The 14371-nt window shown below is 37.2% G+C and overlaps 1 protein-coding gene across 1 annotated transcript in view; it reads left to right on the top strand.

Moving 5' to 3' along the window:
• Positions 1–13798: 13798 nt before the first annotated feature.
• Positions 13799–14371, top strand: part of LOC140230840 (myotubularin-related protein 10-like) — a 95316-nt gene continuing 94743 nt past the window's right edge. Inside the window, exon 1 of the mRNA XM_072310985.1 lies at positions 13799–13885. Within this exon, the coding sequence (XP_072167086.1) occupies positions 13799–13885 (87 nt within the window). The remainder of the gene's footprint in view (positions 13886–14371) is intronic.

Raw genomic sequence — 14371 nt, forward strand, 5'->3', positions numbered from 1 at the left:
GAGAGGCTATATCATTGGCGCAGAGCCATTAAGGAGCTTAATGGTATATTTGTGTTTTGAAAAGTCAAGTGGGAAATTATAGTGGATAATGTGGAACGACAGTGCAAAACCTTAGAACACCGGTGCTTTTCAAATCTGGCTCTAATTTAGCTTGTTAATTAAAGTAACAACACTTCATGTTCGTTGATCATGTTTAGATATTCAACCTCTTCAACACACGCTGTGTTTGTACATTATGACTTACACGCATATTATTTACACACACACACACACACACACACACATATACATATTTATATATACATGCACACTGTAATAATGGTGGGTGTGTGTGTGTGTGTGTGTGTGTCTAATATATAACATATGTGTATGTGTGTGTATGACCCTGCATCACAAAACCAACAAAAATTGCCGGGCATGGATTTTTAGTTAAGAGCATATTCTGGAAGAGCAAACTTTAAGCTTGAAAGTGATATATTAAGAAATGAAAAGAGGTCTCTGAAATATACCTAATCACACTATTCTACTTAAAAAAAAAAAATGTTCTAGACAAAATGTTAAAACCCGAATTTCACGTTTGTACGTATCATAATCCCCAAATTTAGAACAATTTATAGAAGAAGAAGAATTGCTCTTTCAGAAAATATATGTAATACGCAAGATTGACAAGGTTGACCTATACATATGTCACCTATTTTGAGTCCTCACTTAAAGATACGTATAATACGAAAACACAAACATCACAATATTTGCACCTAGTTACAAAGATGCAATAATTGCCATATTAAAAGTGGACAAGTCAACAGTTAGGCCTGAATTCACGAAGGTGGTACAAACACCATGGTTTAAACCATGGACAAAAACCATGGAACGCCAAGTGTCGCATGGAATATTTCGTTATATATATATATATATATATATATATATATATATATATATATGTATATGTATGTATGTGTATATATATATATATATATATATATATATATATATATATATGGCAGCAAAACTTGTACATAGACGTGGCTGATGTTGGGTTGCACCCCTTTAATCAAGCTTTCGGGCGAAATGCCCTTCTTCAGGATATACACAGTCAATGACAACAACGTATAAACAAAATCAACCTAGATCATACTAATCTTCAATAGTATACATTCCAAAGAAACCCCACAACATATTAATAAATACAAAACATACATAATTACAACACATTTTTTTAACAAAAAAAAAGCGAACATACTATTAATCTCAGAACAAAATGTACTGTATTGGTGATGAGTGCGGTCTTGTGATGTTGTCTGTATAAAAGTTATGGTCGGGTGTATCTTATATGTGTTTGTGTGAAGTTGTATCATAGTCCTTTTTCTAAAGTGTGCATGCACCCGTGCACGTTACTTCTTGGAAATAAGTCGACAAAAGGACTGACTGTTGTGCACTTGCAGAATCTCGATTATAATGGCTGAATAAGGCTATCACATCTTTAACTGGAATGATAAAGGGAATAAGCTTTCCTAAAAGTTAGTGGCCTGGTGATGTCATGATCCCATATACACTTCGTCGAACAGGAAACGGGAATCCGGAGTATTCAAGTTGCTTCTTTCATCATTTTCGAGAAGGGCAATCCTGTCAAAGGGGCATGCGATATAATTTCTAATTCTTCTATAGATTGTTTTATTCTCATCTACACGCACGTGTGACGAATGAGCCTCACGTTGTAGGTCATTGGCCGATCCCCTGATACAAATTGTAGTAAACTGTTTTTGTTCCTCTTCTTTTTTCTTCTCCCTGTTAATATAACAATGTCTGTGCCAATGACTCAAATGTTCACAAATTTCACATACAAACCTATGGATAGGTAATTAATGTGGCACGCAGAGGATTAAAGAGGAAATCCACCCAAAAAATAAATTAAAGAAAGAGAAACATATTCCCTACAGAACTATACAAAAATTACGAAAATCCGATAAGGAATACGGAAAATATGACATTTCGAAATTTTACATTTTTTTTTCGAGAATTATTTCTTGACCAGTCTTTATGAATATCCCAACGAGTGAGTCGATGTCATACCCTCACAATTTTTCATGTATTCTAATATGATATATGAAATTTGGAAAAAAAAGATTGTTTTTAGCTAATGCAAGTAAAAACATGTTCTCATACCAAGATATCGAGTTAACATTAAAATATGTATATTTTTTTCTGTTTAATTTTGGGTGCATGGTCTTAAGTCAAGTTTTATATTCATTTAGCTGAAATATGAGATTTTTGTTATTTCTCTATATGAAATGAATAAGAAATTGTGAGGGCATGACATTGTCAAGTAGCTCATTTGAATATTCATAGGGATCGGTCAAGAAACGTTTTCAAGAAAAATTTGAAATTCAAAATGTCGTATCTTCCTTATTTCTTTTCTGATTTTTGTCATTTTGGTATCGCTCTGTAGGGAATATTTTTTCTCTTTCTTTTGAAGTTTATTTGTTTTTGGGGTGGATTTTCTCTTTAAGTCTACAACAATTGCAGAACATTTTCATGCAATGTACACGTGTTATTTGCCTCTTCCCCTGACCAGTCATCGTTTGTCAACTAATTCTTGACATCGCTCACATTTTTTTTTTATGTCGTTCAGAAGAATAACCTCTTCCTTTTGTAGACGACCTAATCTTGAAAATTAGACGGTAATGAACATTTTGATCTCCTTCCCATGTCGTGTTTTGTTGGTATAAGTCAGCGGTATTGATTTAATTCCCGCGCTGAGTGAAAGTATGCATCATCCAAAGTGGAACCTTTATGAGACGTTATTGTTTTGTATTTCATTTCACCATTTCACGAATCGACCTTTAAAATTTCGCAAGACTGCAGTACTTCCCCAATTTGCTGCAAAGAACACTTTTTAACTTACCTTGCACGGTATACTTATAGTTATGAGGAATGTCATTTGGTATAGAACATGTTTATAATAGGCCCTTCGCTTTGTTGTTCACGTCTAGACACCGTTCATACTTCCGCTAGTGTGATTTCCTCCCGTATCAGCGAACTGACGTGGGAGGGAGGTTGACGACATGGAGTCTTATTAATCCAAGAGTTCCTGCAGTGTACTCAAAATAAAACCACATGTGTGTCACGAAACAGCGGCCTCTCTGAAAGAAATACACAGAAAAGTCTCAAAAGCATACCTTAAAAAAAAGTCGTCATCATACCGTACAAGCCACCCTATCAAGGCCTCACGGAAGTGAACAAAATAATGAAGATTTGTGAATAAATGAATGAATAAAGCTATAGATAAATGAATAAATAAATAGGTGAATAAATGAATGAATAATTAATACATGAGTGTAGATCAATCGATTGTGTAAGTATAAATTAAGATATTTTTCATTCATATATGTGTATGCCGTATAGTAAATGTAAAATACATGTGAGTACCTTTTGCTGATCTTTAGTTATTTAATTCCTGCAGATCTATGAGTAAATAACAACAAAAGATGCATTGGGTTTTTTTTTTCCATTACATGCACTGAAAAAGAAAAGAAATGCGCATGTCCGTTGGCAGCAGTTATCACGAGTATAGATTCTTCATAATTCATTTTGTCACAGTCTTTCAACGTTTTGACTGTCTTTATCAGTTTGAGATCTCCCCTTATGGAAAGAACACAGTTTTACCACACTATGTAACACAGTGTGCAACACAGTGTGGCACACAGTGTCGAACACAGTGTGGAACACAATGTGTAACACAGTGTCGAACACATATGTTTAATATGTGTTTAATATGTGATTTTGGGACGTGTGGTAACACTGTGTATTTACCACAGGGTGAAACACAGCGTCACCACACGGTGCAACATAGCGTTACCACATGGTCCAAAACACATAATAGTACATTGTGAATAAAACCACAGTCTTCACACACTGTGACCACAGGGTTATAACCACATAGTCCATTACACTGTGGTAGTCACCACATAATCCACCACACTATGGTATTCACCACATAGTCTACCATACTGTGGTAGTCTCCACATAGTCCACCACACTATGGTATTCACCACATAGTCTACCACACTGTGGAGTCACCACATAGTCCACCACAGTACAATGTGGTAGTCACCACATAGTCATCAAGTGTATCAAGTTCCACGTAGTCATCAGGTGTATCAATATTTGTAATGCATGAAGGCACGGTTACTGACTAGATAACACTGTTATTGAATATGAAATTACCTTTTCATAACAAAATTTATGACATTGGGTATAACATAACATTATTAGACAATAGTTCAAAGGAAAGCCCTTCACAAATACTTCGAATTTAGAAGTATTTTATGAATTATCTAAAATTTAGGTTGCTTTTTATGAATATTCATGAGCTATGCAAAATCTGTACCACAGAAATACCACAGGAATACCACAGTGTTACCACAGAAATACCACATTGTTACCACAGGGATACCACAGGAATACTACAGAAATACCACAGGAAGTATCACATGGCGTACCTCAACACTCCCATTTGATAGGTCATACTGTAGGAGTATAGGACAGGTTAAGTATTGCTTAAATCAATTGTTATAATTCGCAGCATAACTCACCTATTAATGAGATTCTGGAATTTGCGTTTTGTTTTGTTTTGTTTTTTCATTTTTTATATTCCAGTTGGTACTACTGTGTGGTACTGCTGTGTGGTATTTTCCTGTGATAGTCATGTGGTATAGCATGTCACGAAAAAAAAAAAACCACAAGAATATCCTGTGACATATTTCTGTAATTGAAGTGTACAAGAAAGCAGTTGTAAACACAGTTTGTATCCACACTATGAATATTCTCGGCACACTACAAGAAGAAATTATTGTGTGCAAGTAACAGGCAATGAAGTGGCATTTGTACATGGTTTTGTGGTTTTGGAAGATGATAGTGATGCCTTTGTTCTCATTAAGTATGTAGAGCATGATGGCCCATCTATAAAGAATATAGACAGGGAGAGCCATGCTGATGCTGGACACATCAGAGTAGTGAAACGTGTGACCAATAGATTGTATGCAATACCTCCTGGTGAAATCGTAGGGAAACATGTGATTTATGAGAGAAACAGGGAAGTTATAACATGTCACCCTTTGTTCTCTTTCCACAACTACAGATACCCCTAGTATTACATCCTTCCTAGTGTTTGATGTTATGCATCCGTAAACAGTATTAACACAACACTAAATGCATGATTTATTCATCTGAAGGTTGAATAAATGACATGTATAGGTCATATTCTCACATTAAATGAATCTGTTGTTCCATGCCAGTATTTGAAATTACAAAAATTAATAAGTATGTAACATTTGCAACTACCGTGTACAATATACCGTTGTATATTGCCCAGCTACACATTATGTATAAGTTATTGGTCTATTACTTTATTGGATAATCAGACCAGTTGAGTGGCTTAACAAACTTGATAAAAATCTCTGGGGAGTACATGTAGTGATGAGGTAATTCTTTTAATTTGATACATACATGTACATTTATCAATAAACTACAATACTTGAATCCTTTGACCACACTGGTAAAATGTTCTCCCCCCAACAAAACCAGAAATAGCCTGGTTTTATAAGGATTAACATGCCATGTGGTAGTACAAGATCTGAAATCCCATACTGACAATACTATAGCAAAGTTCAATATACACCACAATGTGGTAAACTTGAGTCATTTTGTGTCAAAGTACTAGATGTTTAAAGAAATAGTTTGCGCTTTTGATTGTGAATAACTGAAAGCCCATGAAAATATAACTTTCCACAAATTTACACAGTAGGTAGCTAATATAACCATACAGTTTTGTTGTATGCTGTTTCCTGCAATACTTTGAAACAGTACCCAACAAAGTTATTCATCTACCTACTGTGTAAATTTGAGGAAAGTTAATTTCATTATTTTTTTAGTTATTCAAAATAAAAAATGCAGTGTTTTTCCTAAACATCTCATGAGTATGTGGATATTATTGTGTTAAATCAATAATCTGAAATCCCACTGTGTAACAACATTATGGCCACAGGAGTACACATATTTTAATATATACCACACTGTGTGTTCAGTATGCCAAGTATGTGGAGATGATGCAGGTGAATGATCTGAAACCCACAAAGTGAAAACACCGAGCACAGGGTTTACACATAGTTCAATTTATACCACACTGTGGTAAGCACAAGTCACAGTGTCCGGTAGGCCAAGTCTGTGTGGATTATGTGGTAAATGAATGATCTGAAATTCCACAGTGTGACAACACTATCAACACAGGGTTTACACTTAGTTCAAAATATACCACACTGTGTCAAACATGATTCACAGTGTTCAGTATGTCATCTATGTGGGGATTATGTGGTAAACCACTTAAACTGAAATACCAGACTGTGGTAGCATTATGAACACAGGGTTTACACACAGTTCGATACATACCACACTGTGACATATGTGTGCCACTCTGTGTTCAGTATGCCAATAATGTGGTACAATGTGATCTCAAATCCCACACCGTGACAATGCTGTGACCACATGGTTAGCATATTGTTTACACATAGTCAACTATGTGAACACACTGTGGTAACACTGTGTTTGTTCCATAAGGGTCGTGTCAGTGTGCTTTTAATCAAAACACTTTCTTCGACGAATTTCACCACGCCTATTTCAATATTTATCTATTGATTTTTGTTTTTGTTTTTTTGTTTTTTGTCGTAACACTATACCACACTGTGATATTATGTGTGCCACTCTGTGTTCGGTATGCCAATTATGTGGTACACTATGTGATCTCAAATCCCACACCGTGACAACACTGTGACCACATGGTTAACACATTGTTTACACATAGTCAACTTTGTGAACACACTGTCGTAACACTATACCACACTGTGATATATGTGTGCCACTCTGTGTTCGGTATGCCAATTATGTGGTACACTATGTGATCTCAAATACCACACTGTGACAACTGTGACCACATGGTTAACACATTGTTTACACATAGTCAACTATGTGAACACACTGTGGTAACACTGTGTTTGTTCCATAAGGGTCGTGTCAGTGTGCTTTTAATCAAAACACTTTCTTCGACGAATTTCACCACGCCTATTTCAATATTTATCTATTGATTTTTGTTTTTGTTTCCTTCAAGGAATCTAGGATACTGAGAATAATAATTATGTTTTAAAACATTAGAATGTATTTCAAAAGACCCAGCTGTCATGCTGATAGGATCTTCTATGTTTATGATTATAATAACACTTTGTGCACGCGTTGTACTTAGTGTGTGATGAAGCAACAAAGACTAATACTGTGGGATTGCATTTATTATAATTGTATATAATGTAATTCCCGAGTTCTCGGTAGAGGGCTGGCCATGCAGTGGCTTGAATGAAACACATGCTTGGACCATCGACCATGGACCTACTACACATGGACTAGAAATGAGGGTCTTTCTTTGATCCCATCATCACCGCCGCTACCCGATTATGTGCATCTTAATGAGTACATTCAGGTGCTTGTAATGAAGATTGTGCAAACGTGCATCATCACTGACAAAAGAACCATTTCCCTCATTGCGGTCTTATTTTGCTGAGGTGCCTTCTCAGACTCAACTGCCTTTGAATAAACACCAATGAAAGGGAGCAGCAAACCAGCAAACATGACATTTTCCTGTCACAAAATTTAAAAATGACTGAAGTGGACACGAAGTGGACAAGCATGTAACATGGCTTATATATAGGACATACGGTTACTGTCCATGTTTATTCTGGAACTATGTGCGAAAAATGGGGAGAATTAGATTACAAATCACAAACCAACCTGTCAAAATAATTGCTTTCTCGTGTTAAGTATACGCGCATTTCGCAAATGAAATTACTTGAGCGATAATTTCCCAATGTACACTACAACTGCACATGCATTTTTCTTGATTTAAGAGAATTATTACTATCTTCTGCGCATGTAGTTTTTAGATATCTTTAGATTTCTCAAAGCGTCGTTTTATTTTTATCCAGGCTGGTTGTCGGCGGTCATGACAAAATCAAAGCAGGAAAGCACGCTTAAAATGCTTTTGTGACGCTTTTGGCAGAAACAGGTGCATGAATTAATTAACGAGCGATGAATGTCCATGTGTAGTATAGGTCCATGCGTGGCCGTTCGTCCAGAGCCATTCTGCGTGTATCTCCTTTAGGGCGCCCTCTTTTCAAACTTTAGCTCCATATTGAAACTGGGACCCGTATGGGGACTTGTACATTTAATTTGATTTATGATATCTCGAAAGCCATTCTACTTTGTTACAGTGCAATTTCGGGTCATGTTCAGGTGGGCCTGACGTTGTACAGAGTACAATCAGACGAATATAATGCAACGGTATAGGTTAAATAGAAATTGGATAAGAAGTAAGAATTCTGGGTGTAACTTTAAACTTCACGTGTTTTCACCAAGCAATGATACAAGTCGCAAACACATCCTCAAATTGGCAAAGTTGCGATGACATCACCTCGCCGCAAGTCTCCTACAAAACTATAGACAACATGAAATCGCCATACCCCCTGTTGACATGCAACCAATAAGAATTATATACCAATTCACATCAAATTGTGCAATTATATACCTCAACCGATCGAGCGCCGGTCACTTTCAGGTGGGAAAGAGATTGCAGACGATGAATCATCACCCGGAACATGATTTGTTTATACCAGGGAGGTGGGATCCCACCTTCATGATTATATGGTTCATATTTTTGCGCATATAGAGCGATGTGAGAGTTGTGTGATGATGACGTCATGGCCTCCAAATATCACGTGAAAACATGGCACTGAGAAATTGGTTGTGAAATCTTGTTTTTGAATGACCGACATCATAAAGCTTACATCGTTTACACTTTGTCTGGTTTTACTCTTTGTCAACGCCAATTTCAGCTTTGTCATGAGTATACGCATATCGGTAGATTCTTCATACTGAACAATGCTACCTCATTGTTCTTTTCTCTAAAGTTCAATAACGTTTACTATAAATATATACTAACATTTTCTCAAAGCGGAATTGAAAATTCATATCATTTATTTCTAATTATAATACGCAAGCCATATGAAGTAAAAACACAATAATTTCAAAATTTGAATGTTCCTTGAATTAAGCTTTGTTACGAAAATAAAAAAAAGGAAGATCTCTTCCCCTTCTTTAAAATTGCAATTTATATAGATCTGTAATATCCCACCTCCCACTCCCCCAACCTCAATTCGTCAGGGGCGTTGGGGCGTTGATCGATCCAACTGACCCCTCCCTAATCGATTAGGATGTCACGATATCAATGAATATTGGTCTATTCATTTACCTCTTTGGTATATTCGGTTTTCATTAATTCCAAACGTGATACAAAGTGGCGCGATAGGACGCAGTGATACCAATAAATTCGATGTGGATAATAGTTCAAGCGCAAGGTGGTTAATATTTCCATTATCAAATATTTTGGCTTATATAAGAACGATGAAACAAAGACATCAAGAAATATTTAATGTGTCTTATATATACTATCTCTGAGCGAGAGAACGGGGTATGAATTAAAAAAAGAAAAAAAAAAAAGCATGTTATAGACATGCAGACGCCGTTATGAAAGCATTCTCCGGACTTGTAAATCTTAGTGCATACAATTCCACACAAATTTCAAGTTGGCATTAGGTTAATATAGACATGATAGATGATACTAGTCTTGTTCAATATCAGACGAACAAAATGCGAAAAAAAAATGCGGTAAAGTTAGGAAAGAGAAGAGGGGAGGGGTGGAACAGGGAGGGGATGTTATGGGGTGATCTGACGTGTCTCAGTGCTCTCAATACAATAAAGTATACGTTCAAATTGATGGTCGTATTCAGATGCCGTGCCAAAGCCGCCCCAGCCCACGATTGGATACTTGCCAGCGTTGAGGTCTTTCGCAGAAAAATTATCTCACAAACTGTACCTGGAAATAATAGTAAGATTGTTGATCGGACGATCGTATTCACGAACGAATTCTGAGATGAAGACTGGAATGAGCTTGAGGTAAAAGTGGAGGGACGAAACGATGATCTTTTTTTTTTTGAGGAATCTCATGGAGATTGGTTTGCAGAAATGCGATGCATTACGATGCATACATCCTACCCTATAGATATTCAGTTTTACCATAGGTAAACGAATGTACCAGAATGCCAGATATTTATGTGATATGCTAAGTTTTTGTTAATCGTACACTTCTTTTACTCGTTTCTCGAAATGCTCGGTGTGACAAGGATGAGAGGGAGGAGCTACTACGGAGGGGGGGGGGGGGGGGGGAGGGGAGGCGGGATGGCAAGATTTCTTCCTATTCTTTCGTACGTGAACGCTATAGACTCATTATGGACATAACACATTGTTTAGAAACGCCCAGGTCACGGTGTCACCACACAGATGCTAAATCGACAGGCGTTTCCAGATTTTGACGTCACCGCAGAGCGTTTCCTGAAAGTGGTAAACGTATACAGAATGCCAGATCCGCATTATCATCCTGAAAGGAAGGGGGGGGGGGGTAGAGAAGGAGGGGCAGGGGAGAGTGTGTTCCTCTCCTAGGTTTGAGATTTGTTTAGTTTTCCCTGTTTTTTTCTTTTATTTATTTCACTTGTCAAAGGATTCAATATCCAATGACACTTAGGTCTGTGACTGCTTTATGATCCTTATAGGGTTCGTTCGTTCGTTCGTTCGTTCGTTCGTTTGTTTGTTTAACATAATATGGTTTCATTAGCGGGCATTTCATCCTTCTTTAGAGAAAGTGACGGCTTTCGTTCTGGGAAGTTATCATGCAGCATTGCAATTGACACTTTATGTAACTCAGAAATATAGAGAAATGGGCTAATGCTCGCATTTTTGTTCTTTCCGTTCTTCTGTTGTGATTCGTTGCATGGGTTCAGTAATGTGCGAAGTGTCTCTCTCTATTTATCTATCTATTTATCTATTTGACCCCCGTCAAATCTACTTACAGACCGACCTTTACATAATTATTATGACAATGAACAACTTGTCCTCCCCCTTCCGTCTTTATATACCAGTTGTATTCAAATATGTTTACTAAGGCCCCATGCATAGTGGGGGTCCCAACATCACGATACTCTTCTTTATTTGTGTAATTTCATTTTATTTTTGAATTGTTATGTATCTTCGTGTACCTTTTTTGTTGTTTTTGTATTTCTGAAATGATGGTGAATACACTGACATAAAAAAACAACAACTTATAGCTGAAATAGATGCGTCTATAGCTATAGCTTCTGATGTTGGTTCTGATGATCAAGAGGGTATCTAGTGTATAATTTATTGCAATAATGATTAATAATCATCTTCAAAGCAGAACGCAAGGTGCATGAGGGATATTAGTAAAACTGACATGTGATTATTGCTACGTTTTGATTTAGAAGGTATATATAGACTAAATTAATCTCCATTTGCTTCTCTCAAACAATGCGCCTCAACACATTACCGTTTACACTCATTGATATCATGATTAGTCAATAAACAATGCATATACTTTTGTCCATGACAAACATGCAGACAACACGTGAATTATGATCAAAAGGGTTACAATTAATCACGATAATCCATTTGACCTTGTGTATACATATAATTTTATAAAACTGACTTATTTCTCGTTGGCACATCGTGCAGAAGTTTATACTGTGTGGAAACTGATTTGACACCGCAAAGCTAGATTTTCAAAGAATCTGTAACTGAAAAAAAAAAATCACGAGAAATTGCAGAGTAAGTTAGTTCAGGCGTATGCTGAAACGCGGTGGTGATGAAGTAAATAAATGTATTATGAATGAAACGTTTACGAAGAGAAGCATAGATAAATAAGTAAATACAAAAGTTCATTGTGTCTGTTTGATAGCCAATAACTTTGCAAGAACTAAATATTGTTCGATACCTGTTTGAATTCCAATAGATAGATGACTTTTAAGTAATTTTCTGGATCAACGTGTTTTTATCTCTTTCGTGACTTCTCTCTCTCCCCTTGGTCTCCCTCTTTCACTCTCTGTCTGTCTGTCTGTCTGTCTGTCTGTCTCTGTCTCTGTCTGTCTGTCTGTCTCTCTCTCTCTCTGATGGGAACTTTATGTTCATTGCGCGCATTGTTTTGCAAATGTGTTATGTATAGCGATGAGCTGACAGCAATAAATACCCTTCATTCATTCATTTTATATGATGTAGTAACTCATTCATTTGGTTTTGTTCTTACGGGTTCATTCATGTATTCATTGACCTATTCATCAATCCGCTCATTCGTCCATATCTTATTGCGTTCATTTTATTCATCCATGCATTCATTCATTCATTCATTCACATTCATTCATTCATTCATTCATTCATTCATTCATTCATTCATTCATGCATTCATTCATGCATTCAGGGTTTGATCATTTCGTTCGTCACTCATCCACTATAGGTTGCGTCACAATACCATTAGTTTTAAGAGTGTGGTGAACGAGTACATGATTACTGAGTGTCGCTATAAAAAGCATGTTTACTTTTCCTTTATATACAGAAGCTCAGGTTGCGACGTAACACTCTATTAAAGTGCAGCATGCACAGACTTGATATCATACAAATTAACTTAATATAGGCCTAATAGGATACAAAATATCATTGCAATTGTATACACAACCGTGTAGCAAGTAATGTTTTGCATTCAGTCTTAGTGGTGGTTCTGTTTTGATTATAATAGTGTATGATAATAGGCCTACACTTCCATGGCAAAGCTGTCTCAATAAAAATGTAGTGACATGCTTTATAAGCGGAAAGTAAACATCCATATTATACTCTGCTGAAGAATGACCGTGACAAACTGATCCGGCATTGATACTAAAATGATACTATAATGATCCGGCATTTTTCTCATTTCTATCAACATGCAAGTCTAAGTCAGTGTTTGGCCAATTAACTTTTCATTTTTTTTGTTGGCGTGTTTGTCTGTGGTGTGTGTGTGTGTGTGTGTGTGTGTGTGTGTGTGAGGAGGGGGGGGGTGCGGGCCAAGGGGCGGTGGTCATGGGTATAATGCACGTGATTGATGGTTGGGTTGAGGGTCAATGGTACCTCCCCCCCCCCCCCCGCTCCCCGCTTTATTTAGATTCTATCTCGGGGCTATTGAACCCTCGGAAAATCACAGGGTTTGTTATCATTTCTCTAATCATTATTATGTGTGTGTGCATCGCTTCCGTGGCCCCTGTAATAATATTTCAATGCTTCTTCAACAGAAGTTATCACTGTTTACTTCTCTAATGAAAGCACCGGATAAAGTTCATGACCGGGTCGCGCCCCTGCTTGGCGCATGTGTACACCGGCAATATTACATCTCAAACATATCACCCTCTTTTTTCTAGTTTAAAACAATGTCGTGCATTTATGATTTTCTCTTTCCCTCGTTCCCAGCTCTTTGTCATCGTTTTGCTCTCCTATTCTAAATACTCAGGTATAAAACAATGTCGGAGATCGAATTTGTGAATTCGGACAAACTGCGTGTGGGTGGGTGTGTCTACGCCATTACGTTATTAAAATTGTTGTAAAACGGCTGATGTTCAAGGCTACCTCGCCTACGCCCGTCCTAATAATGTGTAACCTGCATGCATGCCGACCTCAGATTTTTTTCGTACGTGTACTCGTCCAAATGAACGGAGTATTTTGTGAGAACATGGCGATGTACCGCTATGTGTATTTACACTCGCCGGTGGCGTAAAGGTGGAAATCTCTCAAACTGGTTTTTCTCTCTCGCTAGACAGCTATATCAATCACCATGTCGATACGAGGATCTGCAACATTCAAGAGTTACCTGAATGAAAGCACATTTGTGGAAACTGGCAGTAAACGGAGTCATAAAATCGTAAGTTGTGGTAGGGAATGGTGTCTAACGTAGTTACCACCGTAGCGAGCGTCACGGGCCAGCTCAGCTGTACCGTTACCAGAAACGGTGTGTTAGCAGGCAGGTTCACGTTCCGCCGCAACTGTGCATTTGGATTCTACGGTCCGCTTGTGGGTGGTTGTTGTCACTGGTGTGGTGGAACTGGAGCTGCTTTCTGTAAGCTGTGCTAGCTCGATTTCCTCATGTCTGATGTGGCGTGTTTTCGTTTTGTTCTTCGTCTTCTTTTTTTAAGTGCTGGTTTTTGTAATAGTAATTTAATACAACTGTAACGTTAGTTCTGACAACACTTTGGTTTTTTAAATTTGTTGGAAATGCTTTAAATTTACTTTAGCCTTTGCTTGTTCTTTTTGTAATTTAATGAAAAATTTGTAGCCAGTGAGTGTATAGTTGTAGGCCTATAACATGAATTAGACTCTAGAAGGTCTATGTCAGTTCGGGAAACCCACT

Source organism: Diadema setosum, chromosome 7 (genome assembly GCF_964275005.1).
Source record: "Diadema setosum chromosome 7, eeDiaSeto1, whole genome shotgun sequence".
NCBI classification, from domain to species: Eukaryota; Metazoa; Echinodermata; class Echinoidea; order Diadematoida; family Diadematidae; genus Diadema; species Diadema setosum.